Source organism: Clupea harengus, chromosome 26 (assembly GCF_900700415.2).
Source record: "Clupea harengus chromosome 26, Ch_v2.0.2, whole genome shotgun sequence".
NCBI classification, from domain to species: domain Eukaryota; kingdom Metazoa; phylum Chordata; class Actinopteri; order Clupeiformes; family Clupeidae; genus Clupea; species Clupea harengus.
This window is the reverse complement of record NC_045177.1, coordinates 7654175-7680887: the sequence shown is the minus strand read 5'-3', so window position 1 is coordinate 7680887 and position 26713 is coordinate 7654175. Positions and strand designations below refer to the sequence as shown.

General features: G+C 46.1%; 2 protein-coding genes across 3 annotated transcripts in view; one reads left to right on the top strand and one right to left on the bottom strand.

Moving 5' to 3' along the window:
* The first annotated feature begins 1847 nt into the window (after nt 1–1847).
* LOC105910175 (HMG box-containing protein 4-like) lies at nt 1848–11013 on the top strand. 2 transcript variants are annotated; one of them, XM_031564053.2, is made up of 12 exons: nt 1848–1921; nt 2930–3057; nt 3168–3246; nt 3343–3696; nt 4660–4857; nt 4979–5127; nt 5300–5387; nt 7145–7209; nt 7832–7937; nt 9198–9376; nt 9645–9767; nt 10684–11013. In XM_031564053.2, exons 2-12 carry the CDS (start codon nt 2932–2934, stop codon nt 10726–10728), a joined length of 1512 nt encoding a protein of 503 aa, XP_031419913.1. In that variant the 5' UTR covers nt 1848–1921; nt 2930–2931; the 3' UTR covers nt 10729–11013. The 2 variants fall into 2 exon arrangements, with proteins under 2 accessions (XP_031419913.1, XP_031419914.1); XM_031564054.2 differs by lacking the exon at nt 1848–1921 and adding an exon at nt 1985–2309.
* Nucleotides 11014–23757: 12744 nt separating this feature from the next.
* The window catches only part of lyl1 (LYL1 basic helix-loop-helix family member), an 8401-nt gene continuing 5445 nt past the window's right edge, over nt 23758–26713 (bottom strand). The window contains exons 3-5 of the mRNA XM_031563497.2: nt 26698–26713; nt 24127–24358; nt 23758–23938 (exon numbers count right to left, since the gene is read on the bottom strand). The exon at nt 26698–26713 is cut by the window's right edge and continues 79 nt beyond it. Coding sequence (XP_031419357.1) covers nt 23758–23938; nt 24127–24358; nt 26698–26713 — 429 coding nt within the window. The remainder of the gene's footprint in view (nt 23939–24126; nt 24359–26697) is intronic.

Genomic DNA, 26713 nt, shown 5'->3' with positions numbered 1-26713 from the left:
AACCCATTAGACTTGAATCCATTCTAAATCACTTACTGAGAAACATAAGCTACGGCAGGATTTGTATTTGAACTGATTACGTTCCTCTGGCCATATGCCGATATAAACCATAGAGATAAACAGCTTTATGCACGTGTTTTTTTCTCTTCCAAATGACACTTGTATGGAAACTGGAAGCCCGTTATTAATCAACCAACTTTTCATTTTCAATTTTTATTTAAAAAACATAAGCCAGAGGTAGGCAAATGGATTGTGACCACATTGAGGAATATTTCAAATGTGGTTTTACTAATGATACAATCCTTGCTTGACTGGCTGAATTGTGTGGGGTTGTTCTAAGCAAACGCACACTGGTGGGGATTTTTAGCTATAGAAACTGTGGCGCAGGAAGAACAACACTGATATGGCAGAGGTGACGGCTTTCATTGCACTGCAAGAGACTGCACTCCTCACAGGAAGCCTGTGTCTTTTGCTGCTGTAGCCTGTGAGATGAGGATCGCAATATTATGAGATAGCAAGTCATAATTATGAGATACTAAGTCATTATTATGAGATAAGACCTATGAGATCACAAATCATAATTATGAGCTAGCAAGTCATTATTATGAGATCATAAATCATAATTATGAGATATATTGTGCTGAGATCATAATTATGAGATTCTAAATCATAATTATGAGATGGCAAGTCAAAATGATGAGATAGTAAGTCGTAATTATGAGATACTAAGTCATGAGATAGTAGGCCTATGTCATAATGTGACATCATTTTCTTTTCAAGTTTTATAAACGGGCTTCCATAGGGTTAGGGTCAACTTGTGTTTGTGATATTGATGGGCCATCATTTGCATCATTGCCCCTGGCCCCGCTTAATTGCATTTCTATGCTGCATTTACAGCTCCGATATCTCTCCACCCACATATCCTGATCTATTACTGAAAGATCCTCCGCTAGGGGCCTAGTCCTGCCACCCACTGATGACCCAGTGAAGAGATAGGCCTAATATTAATAGGGAATACAGGCTTATGACAGACTCAATGTAGAAGCACCAAGATAGATCAGTTTTGCAGACCTGCGTACCACTACAGGATATGTGTTTGGACTAAGGAACTGGTCCATTTGGCGGATCTGGACTAGATGTTATGATCGGCAGTGGCGGTTGTTGTTTGTATGGTGCCCTGGGCGAAGCCCCCTCCGGCATCCAATGGAGAGACCTGAAGTCAACCTACCCCACACCCCTCCCCATCTTCTAGACTACCTCTGCGTGAGAGGCGGCAGCCTCCCTAGTTCATAAACCAGAACCAGGGCACCCACTCAGACAAGGTTAATTTGACTCACATGCTGACATGATATCAGAGAAGTTATATGTGCAAATGAGCAATAGAAAACTGATTGCGCAAATTTCACTATTAAAAAAAATGTGTGCGGGCAGGCGCCCTGTGCCGCTCAGGTAAGATGCCCATGTTGCCCATAGACTTCCTATCCGCCACTGATGATAGGTGCAGTCCAGATCAGTCCCAGTGTCTTTTTGCTATCTGGGGTGACTGGTCTAATGCTCTCAGATTGTAGGGCTATTCTGCATGAAGTTAATGTGATCACTTGAGCATGCTGCATAACTCTTAGGAACGCATATAGCTCTAAATTTATGGTGACGTTAACCTAATCTGAATAATTAAGCAGTTTTCCATTTTCTGGTAGTCTAATAGGTCGGAGAAGGATGTCTTCTGACAATTCCATTCTCTGGTAAAAGGTCGACGAAGGATGTGTTCTAGTACCGTTGTACAGGACTTTAGTTGTACTTATCCTAACCGCTAGGGGCAGTGCCTAAGTTTGCACTCAAAGCACATTTTTTTCTTCTATTGTTGAGCTGTGTTAATAAGTTGTAAGATGGCGGCGAGCGGCGCTTAAATTTGGTCATATAGGTAACAAATCAATGAATCAACACGCATGTTTCCTGAATATTTTAGAGTAGAATAATATTTGCAGTGCTTGTTTCATGAAGTGCTTGAGAAGTGTATTTAGTTCTGCAGATTGGCCCATACCTGGAGAACGTGTGCAATGTAGCTAGCTAGTGTAGCTATTCTACTCATTAGCCAGCCAGGGAGACCCTCTCAAGAACCTAACTTTATGAAGTTAGAAAACGTTAGTTTGTCAAATAGCGCATCATTAGTTGGACAGTTATCTGTTTTTTTACGGTGTTTTTTTTTTTACTATCCAACCGCAGCGTTTCGGACAAGTGAAAAATGCAAGGCCTTGTTTATGGTGTTAACGATAGTTACAACGGAGTACTGACATATATCCACAATTAAGGTTAGCTTGCTAGCTAGCTAGCATCTCTAATGTTGTTTATTTCATTTATTGGCGCTGGCTAGCCAATTCGATGTAACGTTTCCATCTGTATACCCGTGTTCAGATACAGTACATGACGGCTGTCGCTGCAACTAGCAACTGATGGGCATGGCTGTGTGTCATATAGACCGGTAACTTTGCACACTGTTTTAGCTTTCACTTAAGTGACGCTAGCCAGCTAATGTTAGCGCGGTAAATTCTACAACTTCTATAACTTGAGCTATAAGGATACCAAGAAACATTGGTTAGAACTCGAGAGCGTGGTGTGCGTAACATGTATTATGCGCTTGCTTTACAGATATTCTCTTATTCGCTATGCTGCTATTGTAAAGATTGTCTGTTGTTTTGCAAGAGACCACTCGTGCTTGAGTGAGAATGTAAACACCGCTCAATAACAATAGCACGCCGCCTGTAGCACGTCATATCCTAACTCTTAAATTAATTCCTGCGGTGACCTCATGTGGGAAAAAAGATTACCTGTCAGATGAAAATATACTCTATTCCATACTTGTTAATTTACTTCATTTATGCTTTTTTAACTCACTGCTAATACCCTGAATGTCTTGATATTTCCTACACAGAAATGGAGGGAGAGGTGGGTCTGGTGGCCGGCCGCAGTCAGAGAGAGAAGAGGAGATCCTACAAAGATCTCCTGAGGGAGGAGGAGGAGATAGATGCCCAAGTGCGCAAGACCTCCAAGAAACGACGTGTAAGGCAAAAAGAATGGAAAGCCACATTTTTTTTGCCATTCCCCTCACACTTACTTTACTTGTTTTGATAACGTATGGATCGTTTGCATTGCATTGATCTTTTCTACAGGACTCCGATCCCTTCTCCACAGGAGGCGACCTTCACAAGAAGAAGAAGAGGACACACGAGGAAGTGCACTTTCACAAAGGTGAAATTGAAAATGAAAAGAAAAGCGTCACTGGCTTTTCCTTTGTTTTGACCTTTTTTTTTTTTGACTCATTTTTCTCTGGTTTGCTATTTGCAGACAGGGGCCATGGCCAGTCCCTCCACCATAAGAAGAAAAAGAAGAAAACGATCTCCGAGGGGAGACCCTCCCTTGCCCACTCCTCCTCCTTCGCCTCCGACCCGCACTCGACCGAGACGGCCATGGACCTGCTGCAGGCCATCACTTCCCCGCTGGCCACCGGCTCGGCCCCCAGCCCCCCCCACCAGCAGCACTACAAGAAGCCCTCCTACCCCGCGCACGCGCATCACACCACCCAGCGCAAACAGCGGGAGGGGTGGGACACGGCCCCCCCCAGGCCCAGACCCCCCAAGAAGAAGCCTCCACCGGTCAGGGAACCTTTGCCTGTGGTGGGGACAGAGGTTGAGCTGGAAGGTGAGAGAGAGAGGATAATAATAATAATAATGATGATGATGAAGATGATGGTTGTCAGGAGGATACAGATTTGCTGCAGCAAACTCCTGTGCAGTGGCTAGAGCTGCGCAGTGATTGTACTGATCATTTTGTATATGTTAGAAGTAATGTGGACGTTAAAGCTGTTCACACAATTTGACTGCTTGTCTTAAAGAGACAGTGTGCAGCAATTTGTAAGCATGTTTTTATAAGCAACTAGTGTTGGTATCATCTTCAGATACATTTTCAAGGCATATGTTCATGTGAAGCACAGATAAACACACCTGTCTTTCCAGCTAGCCACATAGGCTGTGCACTATGCAGTTCTGTGGCCAAGTGTGCTACTGTTAATGTTTTTGCATGCTGTTTACCGATTGCCAGTTTGTGACCAAAACTCCTTACTGTTGCTTAACCGGTAGATAATATGTGCCTTTTCTCTCTAGTTGTTGTATAAAATGACTGCGGTACATGGTGTGATCTCCTGGTATCTTTAGTGGTTTATTAATTAATCATAAATAATACCTACCATTGGGCAAAGTCTGTGTATAGATTGTGTGTTTGTCTGAGAAAGTGATCTCTTTAAATACGTGCCCTGTGAGAGAGAGTGTTGTTTGTGTACAGCCGAGCTAGGACGTGACAAACCCCCGTGTTCTGTGTTACAGCCCTGTTTCTTTTTTTTCATGACCCAGTACTGTACAGGGCTGAGGTATTCATTACCTTGATGACCTATTTCAGGCTCAGGTCTATGGCAAGTTAATATGTTGTTTTTTTGTTGTTTTTTTATGTGAGAATGCTGAATTTATTGTTGGACTGTGGATAGGGGTCATCATGTGTGACTTTCATGACGTGCTCTACTTGTTTATTAGCACGTACATGTGACAGTAATGTGCCTTTGTGGTCCAGCACGGTTCCACTCATACCATCGTTTCTCTTTCTCCACGTCAGGACACTATGATGGACCGATGGGGCTCATGGGTGACAGCTCCTCCTCGGCCGATGAGCTAGAGGCCGGCGAGCTGGTCATCGACGACTCCTACGCCCAGCTGGCCAAGAAAGCCAAGAAGAGCAAGAAGAGCAAAAAGAAGAAGGAGAGGGAGAGGGAGAAAAAGCACTGCCTGAAAGGGGTCAAGAAGGGGTCAAAAGGTGAAGAAGCGGGCAGGCTTGACCCCCTTTGTCTTATCTACATCATTTGTATCTCATTTAAATAGTTAATTGTCTTCATTGATTGTTTTACATCTGTTGATCCAGTCATCTCTCTTCGTAGGAGGCAGCTCTCACTCCTCCAGCATAGCCAATGGCAGCGGAGGATACGGGGCTTTTGGGAAGGCGTCCTCGGAGTCGGCGAACCACCGCCCGAGCGACAAGAAGAAGAAGAAAGACGAGAAGGGTCGGGACAAATCGGATAAAGAAAAGGTCAGCTTTTACTCAGTACCCCCAGCCTCAGTTGGGTTTTGAACTTGATCACGGACTGTTGAGTATGTTCACTGTGGTCCCGGACTAACACGTGACGTGTATTCTTCAGTCGGTACGTGAGAAGGCAAAGCAATGGACTGATATTTTCCTTTCTTCCCACTCAATTTGACAGACAAAAAGGAAGTCATCTGGTATGACAGCATACCAGATATTCTGCAAGGAATACAGAGCCAGTATCAACATCGAGCAACCAGGCTTAGGTGAGCACTTAACTTGTCATGGAGCTAGATGTATTTCCCAATCTTAGCACTACATGTCTGGAGACTAACATGGGTGGGAACTAGGGATGCAACTGAACAGTGGGTCCACGGTTCGGTATGTATCAGGGTTTTTGGGCCACGGTAACAATACGGTTTCCAGTATCTTAATATTTAGGAAAAGGAAAAGAAGGTGACATCACTACCGAATAGGGGAACTTTGGCTATGAATACTCCCACTGCTTTTGTTATTACCTAAGCCAAGGAGGTTGTGTTTTCGGAGGGGTTTGTTTTGTTAGTGATTCTGTACAATCGTTCATCTGTTCAAAACTACTCGCTTGAATTCCATGAAGCTTGGTGGAAAGATGGGGCAGATCTGACTCACGGGGCGGCTCCACGAATTTAGTTTCATTTTCGCTGACGTTGCAAGATAAGGCATTGGCCTTGGAGGAGGTCTGCGCTCTCCGACTTCTAGTTTCTTGTTATTTGTCGCAAATTGCTGTTGGGAGGGCAACAGCGAGAGGAGGTTGTGTTTTAGTTAACGAGCGGACTCTCCCTGATCCACCTGGGACACGGCCGTAAATGAGACCGTCTCCACTTGGGTAGCCAACAGTGGTAAAGCACATGCTTGCATACTCTACTTTGTTTGTTTATGGTCTTCTTACCCTTGTCATCACATTGAACACTGAATCCAAAATGTTCCCACACGGCTGATTTGAAAGACGGCGGCGCCTCGTCAAATTTGCTTCTTTATGTCTGTCTAGAGTTTGCCATTGTCAAGTTGGAGCTGAGATGATTTAGTTTTTAGTTTCCCATCTCTCTTCTCCGACTCCTGTTTGCATGCAGAGCACTGATAAGCTCCAGGGAGAGTCTGACAGGCTCCAGAGACGTTCTGTGGATCTGAATGAACATCGCATGTGCAGTCTGCAGGGTAATAAGCCAGTCACCTGAGTCCTGAGTCACCCGGGTCATTCACCCAGAACCTTTTACTAACCTGGGAGTGATGAGTGTGCTTGCACTGAGGGGGTCCAGGCTCTGGGCTCTGTAAAGCGCCTTGAGACAATTGTATTGTTATGGCGCTATATCAATTAAATTGAATTGAATTGAGTTTGCATCCTCCCCAACCTGGATCCTTTCAGTCCTACACCTGCTGCTAACACCAGGTGACGGATGCAAACTAGAACGATTTATTGTGTAACTCACTACTCTCCATATAACCTGTACAACCTCATTATAACAAAGCCCAGTCTGTCTGCCTCGCCTTTAGCACGTAGCTGCAGGACGTTCCATTGCTTATCATAGACATAAGGGGGTTGGTTGCCACCATGAGTCATCTTTGCCTTGGGATGCGGGTGATCTGACCAGCTGATCAAGACTATTATCAGATCCTGAATATAAGCGGAACTACCTGCCCCGCGCGAAACATAGCAGATTCGCTGATAAGTAAGCTGACCGTGAGGTTGACACTTGACTTTGACTTTGTTAACAAGGTGAGGAGCAGTTGATTTCAAATGTCATCACTATCCAAGTTCAAGGCCTTTAGCATCAGCTTCATATTTTCAACAGTTGGGTAAAGTGACTGTGAAAGGTATGTCTAACAGTGGCTGTGTCCTGGCTTGTTCACTTGCCCTGTCAAACTCCTGCTAACACAGTGCTGACCAATCCTGGCTCAACTGGTTTCTGATTTATATTGTGACATTGACTGGGTTCATATCTATAGATACATTAGTAACAGTTTGACTGGTTTTTGTCTCCTGCAGATTTTGGCGAGTTGAGTAAAAAGTTAGCAGATGCATGGAAGCAGCTACCAGAGGGAGACAAAGAAGTGAGTGCGTGTGCACACACACACACACACACACACACACACACACACACACAGAGTGTTACACTCATAGACACATCCTTGCTGTTGACACACTTGGGCATACTCTTTCTCCACAGATTAAATGTCATACATACATACATACACACACTACTGTACTGTGTTTCATGCACCATGCTAACAGTAACAATATTACTATAAATGATTAATCAGATTAACAGTTTCTTAAAAACCATTACATGCTTGAATCTCTTATCATGACGTGACAGTTTTCCATTCTCTCTATGCGGGACCATTATTAGGATTCGCAATGAAACAACACAGGCTACCACCTAATAGGTGCTATATGCATAAAGTTTGTTATCACTTACTCTGACATTGCAAATAACATAATTAGTCTGTTATCTGTGTTAGGAAGGTGTAGGTATGTAGGTTTACAACTGAATAGTTTTAGTAGCTTTGTGCTGCCTGGGATAAGAGTAATGAGGTTAATGTCTGATTGCACATAAACCTAAACCATAAACACTCTCTCCTTCCACTCCCGTCCTTGTCTCCCTCTCCCTCCCTCTCTCTCTCCCTATCTCTCTCTCCGTCTCCCTCCCTCTCCCCCTCTCTCTCTCTGCAGGTGTGGAAGGAGCGGGCGCAGTACCTGCAGCACAAGCAGCAGATGAAGACGGGCAAATCTGCCCCCCAGTCCAGCTCTAATGCAGCTAAAGCAGACAAGCCCAAAGGTGCGAGTCTGTGTGTGTGTGAGCCTCAGAGCCTGTGTGTGTGTGTGCCTCAGAGCCTGTGTGTGTGTGTGCCTCAGAGCCTGTGTGTGTGTGTGCCTCAGAGCCTGTGTGTGTGTGTGCCTCAGAGCCTGTGTGTGTGTGTGCCTCAGAGCCTGTGTGTGTGTGTGCCTCAGAGCCTGTGTGTGTGTGTCTCAGAGCCTGTGTGTGTGTGTGCCTCAGAGCCTGTGTGTGTGTGTTCCTCAGAGCCTGCATGTGTGTGCCTCAGAGCCTGTGTGTGTGTGTGCCTCAGAGCCTGTGTGTGTGTGTTCCTCAGAGCCTGCATGTGTGTGCCTCAGAGCCTGCGTGTGCCTCTCAATGCTCTCTGCCAGCTGGTTGCCGTGTGATGCACAAATCAGAATGATCGTAGGTTCCCTAGCCTTGCCGAACCATTGGGAATTCCTGGTGTCTGATTTCTGGGGAACGAAATACATTTTTTTATTTCCCTTTTTTTGAGTTAAAAATGCAGTCCACATTTCGGTTTCGCAAAAGATTGTTGACATTTGAGATATTTGAACGATCAAATTACACCCCTCCTTTCCGTACTGCTGAAAGAAACTCTAACTGCTCATCTGACAAATCGTGGACTGCACCTTTAAAATATCCTTCCACACTGTCTGAATACACGGACAGAAGTAGGCAGAAGTAAATATTTGAAGGCAAAAAGTTAAAGAAAGCCCCGGGTGATTTATATTACCACTGCTCTGTAGATCAGTTACATGGGCGGTCACCTGCTGAGGCGGGGGGGATATTGTGCTGACGGCTGTTTTTCAGGTTATCGTTAGCCCTGTTCTAGAACATCCTAGTCTCTTGTCAGAGACGGAACTTTATGTCATTTTAAGAGCCTCACACAGGGATCTGTGAGGAGGTGTGATGGACACTGACATCATGTGGTAAAACGATGGCCTGTGGCTGTTATTGTCATGGTTATTTTTATTACTGTGTCCTTTAGAACATTTGAACAGCGATGCAGAATTGAGCACCATGATCTTGGGCCGTGCAATTAAGGGTTAATCATTGTAGAGGATCCTTTCCCATGGAGGTTAATTAGTTGGGCCCTCAGTAGGTTGAGATGTTCAGTAGGTTGAGATGTTCAGTAGGGTGAGTTTGAAGATGTTCCATAGAAGTGTTAGTGTTTGGGGTTGGTCTGCGTAATCGTAATCGTAATCTTAATCTCCGCCACATGCCAACCCTCTCACCCAACTCTCCCTTCGCCTTCTGCAGCCGTGAAGAGGGTGGAGAGTCGACCGGAGCCCCTACAGGCCAATGGGATGTCTGCGGAGGCGGAGCCTTCCCCCTCTCCAGTCAGGGTTCCGGAGGTGGACCCCATCGATGCCGCCGCCCACCTGCAGCTGCTGGGAGAGTCGCTGTCACTGATTGGCTGCCGACTGCAGGAAACTGAGGTGAGTGCATTCAGTGAACGCTCCATTGAGGTTTGGGTTTCGTCATGAGGTTCAGAGGTGATGTTCCTCCCGTGGGACCTTTTGTAAGAATCTTACAATTAAGACTGACTTTTTATGGCCTTACCTAAAGCTAAAAAAATATATAAAATGTATTTATTTATGTTTTTTTTTTTTTTTTTTAAATCTACGTTCCCCTTTCTTGCCTCCACTCTTGTGGTGTCTAAACCCCCCTCTCTCTCTCTCTCTCTCTCTCTCTCTCTCTCTGCAGGGCATGGTGACCGTCTCAGGCAGTCTGTCTGTGCTGCTGGATGCCATGCTGTGCGCCCTGGGCCCTCTAGCCTGTCTCACCACCCAAGTCCCGGAGCTCAACGGCTGTCCGCAGCACATACTGGTGAGTCACAGAACATCTGTCACACTCAGACTCTCTCCTCCCATCGGGCGAAGCACAGGGATGCTGCCCCCACAGCTCAGAGGCTGCTGCTCGGGTGAACAATGTTTATTAGAAGTTAAAGGGAGGGGGGCACTGTGGCGCAAGCAGTAGCCCCAAACACATACGGGCTTGAATCCGGCTCAATGTCGTTTCTTCTGTCCACTCCCCACCTCTTCTCCCTCTCATTTCTTGTCCCACTCTTCACTGCACTATCGATTTAAAGGCAAAAAAGCCCACAACATTTTTTTTAAAAAAGAAGTTAAAGGGAAACTATTTTAAGATGTTTTTGAGTCCAAGCTTATACTAAGGACAATTAACAATCAAAATTGGTTCAGTATTGAAGTTAGAATGCAACCGCAAAACAGCTATACAATGTAATCTCATGGGGCGTGCATCCGTGTCAAAGTAAACAGCTTTTTTCAGCCACTGACAGGCGGTGAGTGAGTGAGGATGGTAATTAAATATGGAAGTTTTTTGTTGAGGTTGGGAAAATAATTATGGATAGAGTAAATATTTTAAAACGTTCAATATCGGTGCCTCAGTTTGGATTCAGAAATCAAAACAATGTGTTTTTTGAGTCAACACTTTATTTACGGCAATGCAACTCTGAAGAGGTATCATATTAATTTGCAGTCTGTACTGTGAGTGTCCCTTACCTGCATATATAACCATGTCCAACTGATTATGTCTACCTGTCCCAAAAGGCATTTAGTCAGGGCTGAAAAAAATATTTGTGCTTTGGGTGTTCAGCCTTCTTAAAACAAAAAAAGCCTGTTTTAAACACTTATCTATCCTTTTTGTGTCAAACCACTATAGATTGTACAGTGTCTGTCAGATGTTCAATCTGAACGTTCTCCCTCCTCTCTTGTGTTTTCAGTCCAAGACTCTGGACAACATCGCCTATGTGATGCCCGGCTTGTGAGGGCCAAGGCCACTGGGAGTTCTACTGCCAGTATACCCATACTGCCACTGATGGAAGTTACAGTACGGGAGGACTGTTGGATGGATCAAGCAACACACTTTCTTTCTTTATTTTAACATTTTAAATAAGGGAAAGGACTTGAAGCATTGCACAGTTTTGCACTGGACATATGGACACGGACACTTCTAGTTTTAACCACGCCCCCATTTTTAACATTTGTGACTCGTTTCCTTCATTTTCATTTGTTATATTTACAATTAAAGATATTTTAGTGAATTGTTTTAACTTTTTTGTGTTTGTCTTGTACTTTTTTTTTTGTGTGGTTTGTGATTTTAGCTTTATGGTAAGCTCTTTACAGTTGTTTGGTAGTATTTGTCAATGAGATGTTTGTGGTTGTCATGGTATTTCCTGTAAAGGCGGAGCTAGTTTCACCTCCTCATTCAGCAAAGGTACTATTGTGAAAGGCCCTTTATCCATATACTTAGTCTACTTTTTAGTGCTATAGTTATCTTGGTCCCTTTCTTCCTGAAAGGATCATCTTCTAGTATGTAATTAGATCTAGACCAGAGACCGTGCCCACACTCCAAGCTTGAGCCAGAGGGTGTCACCGCAACCACTTGTGGGCGGGGCAAATGCTAACTATATATTCTTTGAACGCTATGTATCTCTGGAGTATATTCATGCATGATGGCCACTGGATCTGGTAACTTCAGCTTCTTAAGAAGACCTATTGGGACATTCCATGTCAAATCAACCAGGAGTTCCCACCTCAAAATGTGTATTTATTTATGTATTTATTCTATTTTATTGTTTTGTGGGGGAAGATGATCAATATGATGGTGAAATCTCAAATATTAGAGCCATGGGGGGATTATTGATTAAGTTACAGACACTTTTACTGATGGGTAGGGGGGTAATTTACAATTTTCTCCTAATTTACAGAGCAAGTTTCCTAAAGGGTATTATAAAGCTACTTATAAATGTTGTATATCTGTCATTTTGCTTATGGGGACCGATATGCAGTTTGACACATTTCATAGGGATTTGTGTCAGATACAGCCCCTCAACAATGGAAAAAAACACACTGTGACGGATCTAGTTTTTTCCCAAAGATTTGAATTTCAATATATCCAACTAATATTTGTCTTCCTGCTGTAAAACAAACTTTTGTGGGTGTCTGAATCTTGAGGGTTGTCTGTAATTTAATCTGAAATCTGAAATGGGGCCTCATCAAAAACGTTGAGGTCCCCACCCCGCTTTATTTCACATGGAAATGTCCCTAAGGGCTGTAAAATCACAAAGCCACCAGATCAAAGTTGCCATAGTTACCATTACAAGCCTAACAAGCAGTAAACATGTGATACTAGCACACTACGTGTGTTGTACAGATACACATCTCTCAACCCCTCTGGGGTTTCACACGTGTAGCGCTGAATAGGGATGGCAGATGTCTGGCCGGTGAGTAGCGTGATGTTTCTGCGCACCACCGGCTGCCTGACAGGTGAGTTGGTCACGGGTGTGGACACATTTTGGGATGCGGTGACTAAGGTGTGATGCTTGTTCTCCCTCCACCCTGGTGCGGAATGTCCTCCCACCTCTGAACACAAAAGGCAGGGCCTCCTTTAAGTGGGTGTGTGTGTGTGTGTGTGTGTGTGTGTGTGCAAGTGAAAGTAAGAGGGTGGAGATTGAACCTGTTGGGTCTCTGACACGTGAGAATGCTCATTCAGTCTGAAGAGGAAGCCTGAGGTTCAGCAGTAGACAGCTGTGCTACGAGACGAGACTGCGGAGGATTCATCACGTTAACCAATCGGGTCAGACAAGATCACTCCGAGGACTACAGTGCGGGCCCGAGCAGAGACCGTTTCAACAGGCACAGGTAAGAGGAGGCTGGATGGGCCTGCCACAGACCAATGACCTGTTTCAGTGGATGCTGTTTGATGCTGCTGTGGTTTATCCTAAAGTTTGTTCACTTGTTAAGGGGAAGTAGGGTTTTTATGAGTTGTAAATAAGGGTTCAAATTCTTCAGTGAGTATGTGGTATAAGCCCTAGTTCGTTAGGAGACGTGCGAGACAAACTATGTGGTGAGAGATGGCTGTTTTAAACGGGTTTAAAGAGATCAATTAGGAGTATCTGTGTCAACAGTTGTTCCAAGTGAAGCGTCTGTGCTGACGGGTTACTCAAGAAAACCTGCACTGCTTATTTAATCTCATCTCAACTTCCTGGAGGAAGCAGAAATGATTTTTAAACAAATCCATTATATCTCTCTGGATGTTGGGTAATATTAATTACAATATTCAAAGTGCATCATGTTTTTACACATTAGTCTGTTATCCTGACTGGATAAATCCCTTATATATGAGACATCTTACTGATAACTTGAGGGTTCAGGTGAGTGCATTTTTGGTGAATGGTGCTCCCTCATACACACACACACACACACACACACACACACACACACATGCATGACTGTGTGTGCCCACACACTGTAGAATGCAGCTAAACTAGACTAGCAAGGTCACTGACCTGAAGGAGTGTGAGAAAGCAAATGGAAGCGACACATAGACGAGCTGGAACATGCACAAGTAATTGAAGTTTCTCACGCCCTGATAGACAGATAAACTCAAATACATTTGATTCTGTTGAGACCTTTTGGTATGATGCACACTGTGTCCCCTCTTCACATATTTAGACTGAACCTCGCAAAGAACAATGACACTCTATGTGGACTGACATTTTTCAGTGTTATTTGTAAGCTTATATGGGTGAGCTGTTTGCAGTTGTCATGGGCACGATGAGTGGTACATATTGACTGTTCTTCCTTTTGAAAGGAGGGCCAGTTCACTCAACCGAGGATCTGCTGTCACACCCCTTTGGTCCATATTGTCCTGTAATTACAGACAGACCAAGTAATTCAACATTTACCATTTCGTATCGTATAAGAATACCTGAGCAATTTGTGTCAAGGTGCCTCACTGATCTTCAAATAGTTTGGGGGATTATAGATGTGCCTTCGAGAGAATGTTGCCTCGTCACATTTTCATTTGAAGATATTAACCTATTATTGTTAAGCATATAAACAAACCATCTCACTTTTCAGTACTTTTTGAGACTGGTGGATGTCTGCAATGCAACTCTCAACGACTGATTACCATTCAGTCTGTCCATTAATCCATATGTCCCTCTATCTGTTTTCTCCCAGTAGATATGGGTGAGGAGTGGAAAGGAGCTCTCCCGGGCTCTGCGGAACTCAGGCTGATCCTGTTGGGCACCATCGACTGCGGCAAGACCCTGACAGCAGACACCCTTCTGGGCCAGAAGAGCTCCGCGCTGGCCTCCTCCCCCTCCAGCCGCACCTGCCACCTTCGCCGGGGCCCCTCCCCACTCCCGCCGGCTCGTGCTGGTGGAGACCCCGCGCTGGTACTGGTCTGGGGATCACCTGGAGTCGAGCGTCCAAAAGGAGACCAAACAGGCATTATCTCTGGCCACCCCGGGACCCTCACGCCTTCCTATTACTGATACCCGTGAACCAGTTTACGGAGATAGAGCGGCGTGTGCCTCAGCAGATCGAGGAGGTGTTCGGGCGCGGGGCACTGCAGCATGCTCTGGTCGTGCTCACCTGCGGGGACTACCTGCTGGGACGCTCGGAGGAGGAATACCTGGCCAAAGGAGGACCAGGGCCTCAGGGAGGTGATAGGGCTCTGCGGGGGTCGTTATCACGTCATTAACAACGGCAGCCCGAGAACGGAGAGCAGGTCATACAGCTGCTAGAGAAGGTGAGCACATGATAGCACGTCTGGCATGTCAATGCTAATACCTAGCTTCATCTAGTAGGACTTACACCTCAGAGGGGTTTGGAAATGCTTAAACTGAAGTCTGCTATGAAGCTCATAGCCATAACAAATTGAGAGAAATTGAGGAGTTTCCACATGGAAGTGTTGACTCTCTTATGGTGCTAACATGGTTGTTCCACTGATCTAACCCATTTTCCTCTGGCTAGGTGGAGCGTATGGTGCAGCATGGAGGCTGCTACATCCAGGGTGTCCCACTGTCTGGGACTCAGAGGCCCAGGCTGACAGAGGAGGTGGTGGTGGATACGGCGCGTGGTGTGGAGACGGCGCCTGGTGTGGAGACGGCGCGTGGTGTGGAGACAGAGCCGCCACGCATCAAACAAAGAGTGGGAGCTGGATACAGAGAATTACTACAGAAGACCAAGATGGATGGAGCAAAGGAAGATAGGAGAGAAAATGAGAGAGCAGAGAGAAGACGACTGGAGAAAGAGAGAGAGGAGAGAGAGAGAGTGGATAAGGAAAGATGTGAGAGAGAAAGACGGGAGAAAGAGAGAGAAGAGGAAAGGTTAAAGAAAATGCAAGTGGAGACAGAGAGAAGAGAAAAGGAGAGAATAGAGAGAGAAAAAGAGAGAGCAGAGATTGAGAGGAGAGAGAAAGAGAGAGTAGAGATGGAGAGGAGAGAGAAAGAGAGAGTAGCGATGGAGAGGAGAGAGAAGGACGTCCCCCTGTCTGGGACCCAGAGGCTGACAGATGAGGTGTGGTGGAGACGGCGCGTGGTTTGGACACAGAGCCGTCACGCATCAAACAAAGAGTGGGGAGCTGGATACAGAGAATTACTACAGAAGACCAAGATGGATGGAGCAGAGGAAGATAGGAGAGAAAATGAGAGAGCAGAGAGAAGACGACTGGGGAAAGAGAGAGCAGAAAGAGAAATGCTGGAGAAAGAGAGAGAGGAGAGAGAGAGAGTGGATAAGGAAAGATGTGAGAGAGAAAGACGGGGAGAAAGAGAGAGAAGAGGAAAGGTTAAAGAAAATGGAAGTGGAAACAGAGAGAAGAGAAAAGGAGAGAATAGAGAGAGAAAAAGAGAGAGCAGAGATTGAGAGGAGAGAGAAAGAGAGAGTAGCGATGGAGAGGAGAGAGAAGGACGTCCCCCTGTCTGGGACCCAGAGGCTGACAGATGAGGTGGTGGTGGACACAGAGCCGCCACGCATCAAACAAAGAGTGGGAGCTGGATACAGAGAATTACTACAGAAGACCAAGATGGATGGAGCAGAGGAGGAGAGGAGAGAGAATGAGAGAGCAGAGAGAAAGAGACTGGGGAAAGAGAGAGCAGAAAGAGAAATACTGAGGAGAGAGAGAGAGGAGAGAGAGAGAGTGGATAAGGGAAGATGTGAGAGAGAAAGACTGGAGAAAGAGAGAGAAGAGGAAAGGTTTAAGAAAATGCAAGTGGAGACAGAGAGAAGAGAAAAGGAGAGAATAGAGAGAGAAAAAGAGAGAGCAGAGATTGAGAGGAGAGAGAAGGATAGAACAGAGATGGAGAGGAGAGAGAAGGATAGAGCAGAGATGGAGAAAAAAGAAAAAGAGAGAGTAGAGATGGAGAGGAGAGAGAAGGATAGAACAGAGATTGAGAGAAGAGAGAAAGAGAGAGTAGAGATTGAGAGGAGAGAGAAAGAAAGAACGGAGAGAGAAATGTTTGAAAAAGAACAAGATAGACTCAAGAAAGAGAGAGCAGAGATGAAGAGGAAAGAGAAAGAGAGAGCAGAGATGAAGAGGATAGAGAAAGAGAGAGTAGAGATGGAGAGGAGAGAGAAAGAGAGAGCAGAGATGGAGAGGAAAGAGAAAGAGAGAGCAGAGATGAAGAGGATAGAGAAAGAGAGAGTAGAGATGGAGAGGAGAGAGAAAGAGAGAGCAGAGATGGAGAGAAAAGAGAAAGCAGAGATGGAGAGGAGAGAGAAAGAGAGAGCAGCAAGAGAAAAACAAGAGAAGATAGAAAGAGTCACTTCAGAGGAAGGGGCCAATGGCCTCCACTCCCAGATGTTGCCACAGAAACAGGAATTCCTTGAGCAGCAGCAGCAGGTTTCTGAAGACAAACACTTGAAGAGGAACGGCAGTTCCCAAGCAACTACAGGTACTGCACTGAATGTTCCAGAATCGTAGAATAGGGAGAGAACATTGGCAAGTGAACGATAAAGCAGAAGAAAACGTTCCTGAAATTCCTTTGGAAAGATTTGGGTGTGTCTTTATCTGACTGAATCAGTCTGATGTGCTTTGTTCTGCTAAACATGACAGGACACTTTTGTTGCTTTAACTCATTTCAGTCTCAGCTTTTCCATGGGGTTCCTGTGAGCGTTGCTTTAACTCGTTTTTAATATGGAATGTTTTGGGTCATCTCCAAGTTTAGAAAGCTGATCCCAGATAGCCTCTCAGATGACCTCACAACTGGTAACACAAAACACCTGGGTTCCAGTTATTCACAGATATAAACAGTAGAATTCAGGCATACTGACATGGTAGATTTATGTACTATTGTTCATGATGTCAGCAGGAACCTCACTGGAAGTGGCGTGGAAGTGATGATATGACTTCAAAGAGCTGAGTAGATGTGGAACTAGTGAACCCACTGTACAAGGCCCGTGCCATGCTTCAACATCTAATGACATTTGGTTGAAATTCTCCTTCTTTTCCTCTAGAGGGAGCCGTTCTCAGACAGATCTCAGAGACCGTTGACAAGAAAGCCCTCAAAAGCGGTAAGTCGCCACATACGTGAACCAAAAGCCTAATAATCTATGAAACTTCGTGTTTTTCTTTTAACATTAAATGGAAAGATCCCCACTGGATCCTGAGGCATGGTGTGTCGTCCTTATTTCAGCCTACCACGGATCCTGACCAGATCAAGATTCCACCTCGGCACCGGAGCTGAGGCTGATTCTTCTGGGGCGCACCGGGTCGGGCAAGAGCGCCGCAGGGAATGTCATTTTAGGCCGGAGGGAGTTTGAGTCTCGGCCCGACGCCGCAGGTCACCCCAGCAGTGTGAGAAGGGCCGGGCCATCCTTGGGCGACACACGCGTGAGTACCCAACCCAAAACCTCCTCACCCAAACAATCTCATATCTGATCTACCAACAACGGGTTCAAATGCCTACCAGGGTTTAGTGTGTGTCATTTCTGATGGTGGTGTCCTCAGTATCCATTGGCGGTTTGTATCAGTTATTGAATATAATCATGTCTTTGAGTTTTATAGTTCTCTCTGATTTGTATTTGGACAGTATTGTTTTCCCACTAAAAGCAGTGAAGGATTAATAGCTTCATGGTTTAAGGCAGATGGATGGATGGATGGATGGATTGTTTTCACTTCCTCTGAAACTGCTGTGTCTTGTTTTCTTCTTCCTCTCTCTCTCGTTCCATTCATCTTGTCTTCCTATCTTCCTCCCTCCTCACCTAATCTCTCTCTCCACGTATCTCCCTTTCACACACCCTCTCCATTACCTCACCTACCTCTTCCACCCCTTCTCTTTCTCTCCTGTCCTCACCACCCTGTTTTCCCTCCTCCCTCCACCAGGTGGCAGTGGTGGACACCCCTGACTGGTTCTGCTCGGAGCGCTCCGAGAGGAGGTGCGCTCCCACTCTCCTCCTGCGTGGCCCTCTCGTCCCGGGGCCCCACGCCTTCCTGGCTCTGCGTCCCCGTGAACGGGCCCCCGGCCCCGGCCCGACTGCAGGCCCTTCTCGGGGCCCTGGAGGGGTGTTCGGCCCCGGGCGGTGAGCGACCACACGCTGGTCCTCTTCACCCACTCCGACTGCCTGGAGGAGGGGGGGAGATGGAGGAGAGGGACAACGGAGGTGGAGGAGCACATCGCCTCCAAGCGTCCGACCTGCTGAGGGCGGTGGAGAGGTGCGGGGACCGCTATCACATCCTGGAGGGAGCCGGGAATGCGGGCAGAGGAGGAGAGGAGGAGGCAAGAGAGAGGGAGGAGAGCGTGGAGGAGCTGCTGGAGAAGGTGGAGCAGACGGTGAGGGAGAGCGGAGGAGGCCACTACAGCTGCCCGCTCTACCAGGAGGCCGAGAGCCGCGTCAGGGAGAGACAGGAGGAGATCCTGCAGGACAGGAGAGAGAGGAGGATGGAGCGGGGAAGGACAGAGGAGGAGGTGGAGGAGGAGGAGAGTACGCGTTTCCTCCCGGCCACCTGGTCCCCTTGCAGGAGGACGTTGACGGGGAAGAGGAAGAGGAGGATGAGGCGATGGAAGAGGAGAGAACGAGGGATGAGGCAGAGAAGATGTCAAGCTGGACTCCGTCCCGGCTCTCTCTCTCTCCCCCCCCGCCGCCGAGTCCACTTCGTTCCTTCGCTCCGTGGGGAGAAGGTGGGGACCCGGATGAAGAGGGTGCCCAGGCTGCTGGCCGGTGGGCCCTGCTGGGTGGGAGTCTAGGGGCCTTCTTTGGGGACTCCTCGGAGGGGCTGTGGGGGCCACCGGAGCGCTGCTTCTCGCTGAAGTGGCCAGACGGAAGCTCAGCAAACAGACAGACAGCGATGGACAGAAAGTGGACGAGAAGAAAGATCCTAAGCACTCCGGTTGCTTATGGGGATTAATTGACTGAAATATAATGACATTGAATGACAATATATGTATACTGACTATGACTGACTGACTGACCTGACTGACTGACTGACTGACTGATGTTTATACTAGATATAGTGTTCATCTGGATCTTGCCATTCCTTGCCAGTCTGTTATCATCTTGATGAAGCAAATTTAAAAGTACTGATGACATATATACTTTGTTCTTAAAGCACCTGTACATTTAGAGGAAAGTAGATTAAATCTCTTGGTCCCTGATACAATTCTGTGTTGTAATGTTGAAGACTCTGTCAGCTCTATGTTGTTTTTTATAAACAGTAAACCACACCATGCTCTGGTTAGAGTATGCAGAATATAAAAACACTTGCAAGCAAGTAAAACTCCCAACATCCTCACAGCAGATAATGAAGGGCCATTCTTCGTTAAAGACTTTGTGAAATGTCTCCTAAGACAATGTTCCACAAGTTGATGCCATGGGTAAGGAGATGAAATGTGAAAAATTCTTGCCCATTGCACAAGGTGGCACTCAAGCCTATTAAGAGGTATTACCACTCAGAGGCACGGAAACAAGGTATTTGGTGTAATCAGCAACACCATCATGTGTCAGTAAACTTATCAAGTACATCAAGTGCCTAATCATGCCTACTGTGAGTATGCTTATTAAGACAGTATCTGTTAGTGTGTGTGTGTGTGTGTGTGTGTGTGTGTGTGTGTGTGTGTGTGTGTGTGTGTGTGTGTGTGTGTGTGTGTGTTGCGTGTGTATTTCTCCATGTGTGTTGGACAAAACTGTGTAGCTACAGTATTTGCTGTGTGACAGTCTGAAATAGTGCACATATATTAGGGTATGTGTGTTTGGGTATGGACGTCTGTTTCTTTTGTGTTTGGTGTTGTGTTTGTTGTTTAACTTGATGTGCGTGTGTAAATGTGTGTGTGTGTGTGTGTGTGTGTGTGTGTGTGTGCATGACCCAAGGTCAGTGACACAGCTCGCCGCCGTGTCATGTGACCCACCCCAGAGGAAGTGCTCCGTGTCGACACCGATGGCGTAACCCCCGGGCCGGGGGGGGTCAGGGGGAGGGGGAGGGTCTGTGTGATGACACCAGCAGGTGGCCAGAGGCCGTGCCAGCCAGCCTTGGGTGTGGTGCCCACCCGCAGGGGCCCGCTGGGGGGGGGGGGGGGGGGGGCCGTCTGGCACTATCTCTGGGCTACACACCACCCTCCCAACCCCCTGGGCCTCCTCTATCAGACAGACTGGGATAGCAGGGGGGGGGAAAGAACCCAAAATGAGTGTTTATAGGGTTAGGTCATGTGGCCAACTATCACTGTACTAAAGGTTGTGAGGATAAGAGCCATTTCAGTGAGAGGATGAAACATGGCCGAACACGGAGCCCCTTAAAGAAAGCAGCCTCAGAAATGGCGCGCAAACACAAAGGGCCGAAACGTATTGCAAAATGTTTTTGCATCAGGGCTGTCGAAAATGAACCGGCGGAGCGAGATAATGTCATTTGGCGGCAGCCCTGGTGCGTGTGTGTGTGTGTGTGTGTGTGTGTCAGTGAAATGATTAGACGGTTTCACAAATGGAAAGGATGCAGTAAATAATGAAAGTGATAAATCTTAGTGATCGTCTCTGTGAAGGCACTGACACCGTGAAGGCGCGAGTGAACAAATCAAGGCCCTGGCTGGCTGTGCTGTGCTGTGAGTGGCAGCGCCAGCCAGAGTTATGCAAGACTCTCTTCCTGTTGTGTTCCGAGCAGAGGGTTTGAGGGGAGATTTTGGGGGGTGAGGGGGGTCAGATGGGATGGAGCAGGCAGCTATTGTGGGGGGGGGGGGGGAGAGGCCTGAGAGAACCTCAAACCCCTAACCTACACACACAAACACCCACATCCCCTAGTTTGGCTTTACCACATTGCTGTTTTCACAACTTTCTCTCGCCTTTTTTTGTCATTTCTTTCCTCCTCTTTTTCACGCGGCGGTTACCACTACAGATCCCCCTCAGGAAGCTCGTTGGCCGCCGATGAGACAGCACTAACTGTAGCCATTTCCTGGCCACCTGATACAGTGCAGTGGGACAGCCAAGCCAAGCGCTCCCACAAATGCCGTTTGCCCTTTCCACACCGCAACAACACCCCTGTAGCCCCACCACCACCACCACCACCACCTCCTCTCACACCCCCCCCCCCCCACCTCCTCTTCCCAGCCTCACCCTAACCTCCCTCCCCACACACGCAACCTCCCTCTTGACCCCTGGGCAGTTTGCGTACACACAGCTGTACGGGACGAAGGGAAAAGCGTACACCTCTCTCTCTCTCTCTCCCAAATAACCATGAAAGAGCGCGGCGGCCATTTCTTTTTGTTTTCCACCCGCACCGGTTCTCACGCCGGTCATGGATCAGCGGCGTCCGGCCGCACAGGACGCTCATTTTTCACACGCCAGCGGTGGTGATGTCGTTTTCTCTTTGAAATTCTTCTCGATTTTTTTTTTTCCACTGTTGTTCTCCGGAGTCGAGGAGGCCTTGGCTTGGGATTCATGTCGAACTGATATCACAAAAGCGCTTTTGGCTCCTTTGTGTATCTCACTTCACAAGTCACTCGCCAGACTGTATTCGAGAGCGCTCGATACGAGGGGGGGGGGGGGTTTCCCTGAGTAAAGTTAGATGTAAAAACAATGCACACAAGGAAATGAGGTTGATGGCACATTCACGCAAACTGTCGTGTTGTGCTGTAGGGGCGTGTCCGCCCCCTGCCAGGCCTGGACATCCCTTGGGGTCTTCAGTGCTTCTGATCGACGAGCCTGAAATACGGCTCGACACAAAGGGGCCCTGCCTAGATCTGCAGAGAAAAGGCCTGAAATAAAGCAACCAAAAATAGTAGCAGGTCCCCTTTTCAATAGGTTATCCACACACACACTTCACAGAACACTAATTTTAGGGGACCTTCACTTAATCATGACTCAGCCCTTTTGAAGTGGAATAAGAGGAAATGTTTTGAGTAAGTGCAGAAATACAGAGGCGTTGTATGGGGGACTGGTTGCCTTGGCAGCGAAAGTGTCCTGTTAGTGATGACTTACTGGTCTTTTTTGTGTTGGAGGGAAAACATTTTCACGGCTTGATTGAGAGAGAGAGAGAGAGAGAGAGAGAGAGAGAGTTTGTTTGTTTGAGGATGTCAAAATGGGGAACAGTGTTGCTCAGATTATTCTATTTATTTCCACAGTCTACAATGCTGAATGTCACAATATCTTCCCAAATAGAATGTTTCTTTTTTTTCTAATTGGTTGCATGAAAGAGGAATGAGAGAACTTCAAAATGTTACAGTTTGAGCACTTAATGATGCCTTTGAAACATTAATAGCCTCTTTGTAAAGTCTGCATGGGGAGAATAACTTCTTCAGATAGTTGAGAGTGCTGTCACTCTGGCCAGTGATAGCTTTAGAGTTAATATCGACACCACCCATGTGAAAAAAGACTGAAGTCAATATATTTGATGAAACACATGCAGGCAGATAAAGAGACATGCTCTTGCCACTTGGTTGTGAAAGCTCTGAGAAATGTGCCTTTCGCAAAAAAAAGCAAAAGCTGCGAAGTCAACATGACATAGCTGTGGGTTACGGCCTCAGCTGAGCGGCTGCCGTGGCGACCACTGAGCAGAACTGAGGCAATACTGCTTCTCAGCTTCAGCTCCTCTTCAAGTCTGCTACTACAGCCAGTTACTACAGCTAGCTACTACAGCATGCTACTACACGCCTGCTACAGCCAGCTACTACAGCATGTACTACAGCCAGCTACTACAGCATGCTACTACAGCCAGCTACTACAGCATACTACAGCCTGCTACTACAGCATGCTACTTACAGCCAGCTACTACAGCATGCTACTTACAGCCAGCTACTACAGCATGCTACTACAGCCAGCTACTACAGCATGCTACTACAGCTAGCTACTACAGCATGCTACTACAGCATGCTACTACAGCCAGCTACTACAGCATACTACAGCCTGCTACTACAGCATACTACAGCATGCTACTACAGCCAGTTACTACAGCCAGCTACTACAGCATGCTACTTACAGCCAGCCTGCACAAGCTACTCAACCTGAAGCACACATTCAAATAGTTACAACCTGCACCTAAAAAATGTTAATTTAGTTTGCTTTTTAGTTTTTGTTTTCTTACTGTAGAACGATGCTATACCTTTGAGGCCATAATTAGAAACATTCCAGTGCATTCCCATGTATGTATCTTGTGGTTCTGTGTCTACTGCATGTCTTATAAAGAACATCTGACATAAAGAATAAAGAGCAATAGAAAGCACAGCAATAAGGGTAATCGATCTCTTCACAGTCCTTGTACCACATTGCATAATTATAGGATGACTGATCAACATTACACCATTAATGTGACAAAAATATATATGACATATAAATTTAATGCATATGATTAATCCAAAAAAACATTATTGTCAACTGGTTGCCATGAATCAAGGAACGCAAAAAAAAAACTTTCACTTCCATGTCAACTATCATTTTAGTTGACAAAGTTTATCTTATCTTATTTGAAATGTGTCACGCTTGAGCACACACAACTAAAAAAAACATCGACAACAGTCACCATGTCTGTTTTGTCCGTGTCGCTGTGTCAGTTTGCATCCCTCCAGTCGAGGCCGTTGGTCCGGCGGGGGTCACCGCTGATGGCTAGAGATGGCCACCGTCCGGATCTGCTCCTTCACCTTCTCCATCATGCCCCCGCCCTTCACCCCCGAGCTCCCTGGGCCCCAGGCTCTCCTCACTGTCCGTGTCGCCGCCGCCGCAGCAGCTGGAGCCGGGCGACGCGCCGAGGCCATCCCGGCGTCCGCGTTGTCTCTGTCGTGTGGAGCGACCGCCAAAGTGGGCGGCGTCAGCGTTGGGAGAGGGGCGCGTGCGGGGGCTGGGAGGACGAGAGCTTCCCGCGCGCTGTTGTGCTTTAGCAGGCGGCGAATGTTCTTCACGTCCTCCTCTCCCTCGTCCTCCTCGCCCTCACCTTCATCCTCCTCCTCCTCCTCTTCCTCTACCTCCCCCGGCTGCCGCATTGGCCTGTCGCTGGCCTGGTCGTGAGCAGCTTGACCAGGAAGTTGATGTACTTCATGGCCAGGCGCAGGATCTCGTTCTTGCTCAGCTTCTTGTCGGGCGGGTGCGTGGGGATGAGCTTGCGCAGCTCCGAGAAGGCGCCGTTCACGTTCTGCTGACGCCAGCGCTCCCGGCTGTTGGTGAACACCCGCCGGGCCAGCTTCTGTGGAGGCCCCGCTACAGGTGCACAACACACACATACACACACACATAAAATAAAGACACAACACACACACACACACACACACACACACACACACACACATGAAATAAAGACACTAGCTACAGGTGCACAACACACGCATACACACACACATGAAATAAAGAGACTAGCTACTGGACAGCATCCCTAAAAATAACACAGCCTCTTAAGAGCAAGGCACTTGAGGTTCTGTATTCTATGAATATATGCATGTTTTAATTCCCCATCTCATTTATTGATCAAGTTAAAGGGGGAATTTAGAATCTAAACCTAAATTATAAAGCAAGTTTAGGGGTTCAAAAAGGCTACTTCCAAATGCTAATCGGGACAGATGTGTACTTGGTCTACAAGGTTCTGGTCAGTTTGGTACATTTCACAGGGATTTATGTTAGATACAGGCACCCAAAAATGAAAAGTATTAGATCTATTCCAACTAAAGTTGTTTTCCTGCTGTAAAACAAACTTCTATGAGGATTTGTGGTTTAATCTGGCCTGTAAAGATGGCCAGTTATGCATATTTTCAAAAGTAAAAAAAAAACAAATACTCACAAAATACACAATCAGCTGTATAAATATAAAGCTATATTATTATTTTTTTTTCTAATTTTGAGAGCTTGAATACACTACCTAAGACCATGTAGAATACGCTTCAAGTCACCCATTTATTTCTGCCTTTACAGCTGCATAAATACAGTATGTTTCATTTTTAGAGAATATGCATTTTACTCTCCTCTCGACTCCTCTCTACTCTCTGCACCTCCAGATGCCCTGCTGTGGGCCAGGTAGGGTGTGTTCAAGTGTCCTCCTCCACAAAGCCTACACCCCCACCGCCCATTTGTTATTCTTCCCACCATTTTGATTTGATTTTAATGAGACTTGGGGCACATCATGTGAAATTGTTTGTGCCGGTCACATGCTCATTGTCTTGGACTGTTTGGTGAAAGCGTGCAATGAATACCTGAGAGTGTGAGTGTGAGTGATTTAGTGTCTTTGTGAGTGTGTGAGAGTGAGTGTGAGTGTGAGAGTGTGAGTGAGTATGTGTGTGTGAGTGAGTGATTTAGTGTCTGTATGAGTGTGTGAGAGTGAGTGATTTCGTGTCTGTGTGAGAGTGAGTGTGAGTGTGAGTGAGTATGTGTGTGTGAGTGAGTGATTTAGTGTCTGTGTGAGTGTGTGAATGTGAGTGATTTACAGTGTGAGTGAGTGTTAGTGATTTAATGTGTGTGAGTGAGTGTGAGATTGTTAGTACATTTGAGTAAGTGTGAGATTGTGAGTGCATTTGAGTGAGTGTGAGATTGTGAGTGCATTTGAGTAAGTGTGAGATTGTGAGTGCATTGGAGTAAGTGTGAGATTGTGAGTGCATTGGAGTAAGTGTGAGATTGTTGACTATGAAAGATGCATCATATTCTACACCACAGGACAGGCCCCACTGACAGTTATAACAATGTACCAAATTCAGGACGCACCCGATTTGCTCACCACTATATTTTGAGTTATAACTATTTTGGTTATAAAGGTTCTGTTACAGTGAATTTGAAATAAAAGTTCTTACACCTTTACTAAATAGTTTCCCTCCATCTAACACAACATTTAAAAAGGTTCATGTTTAGGTGAAAGGTGACTATCGGAATGTATTTATGTGGAGTCTAGCCTTTAATAAGTAGGTCATTTTAACTACGAAAATAATATTTTGTGCGGAATTTCATGAATTTAAAATAAATTAAATTGAAAAATAATCTTAAAATTGTACATGATCTATACACCAGATTGTGTTATTTATGGGAATTGATATGACATTTCTGTACCATGTATCCCCCATTAAGTTTTTTTTCTTTTTGAAATATGCTAAATTTGCTAAATTTTCATTCTAGATTCATCATTACAGGCCAGTTTCTGACCGATTACACCACCTTGAAACTGCACAGATACCCACAAAGGTTTGTTATAAAGTAAGAGAACAACATTTTTAGAGCAAGGCAAAAAAAAACTCAAGCTATGTCACAATGTGTTTTTTCCATGTTTGAGTGACTGTATGATACGAACCCCACAAGCTTGTGCACAAAGTACATATCTGTCCCCATCAGAAAAAATATGAAGATACAGCATTTCTATGCAGCTTTATGAAACCTCTTAACTTGCTCCAAAATGTTGACCCCCCTCTTGCAAAAGTGTCTGTAATGTGATACATAGTGTCCCAATGGCTCTAACATTTGGACTTTCTCCCTCATATATGTAGCCCTTTCAACAGGAAAACAATGGGAACCCCTGGTTGTCCCAACATCCCACACACACACATACAAACTCAGACATTACATACTTTCAGGGAGCTCCAT

Coding starts and splice junctions, on each gene's coding strand:
- LOC105910175 (XM_031564053.2), top strand. CDS start 2,932: ATGGAGGGAGAGGTGGGTCTGGTGGCCGGCCGCAGTCAGAGAGAGAAG. Junction 5,388..7,144: donor CATCGAGCAACCAGGCTTAG/GTGAGCACTTAA, acceptor TGTCTCCTGCAG/ATTTTGGCGAGTTGAGTAAA. Junction 9,768..10,683: donor GCTGTCCGCAGCACATACTG/GTGAGTCACAGA, acceptor TTGTGTTTTCAG/TCCAAGACTCTGGACAACAT.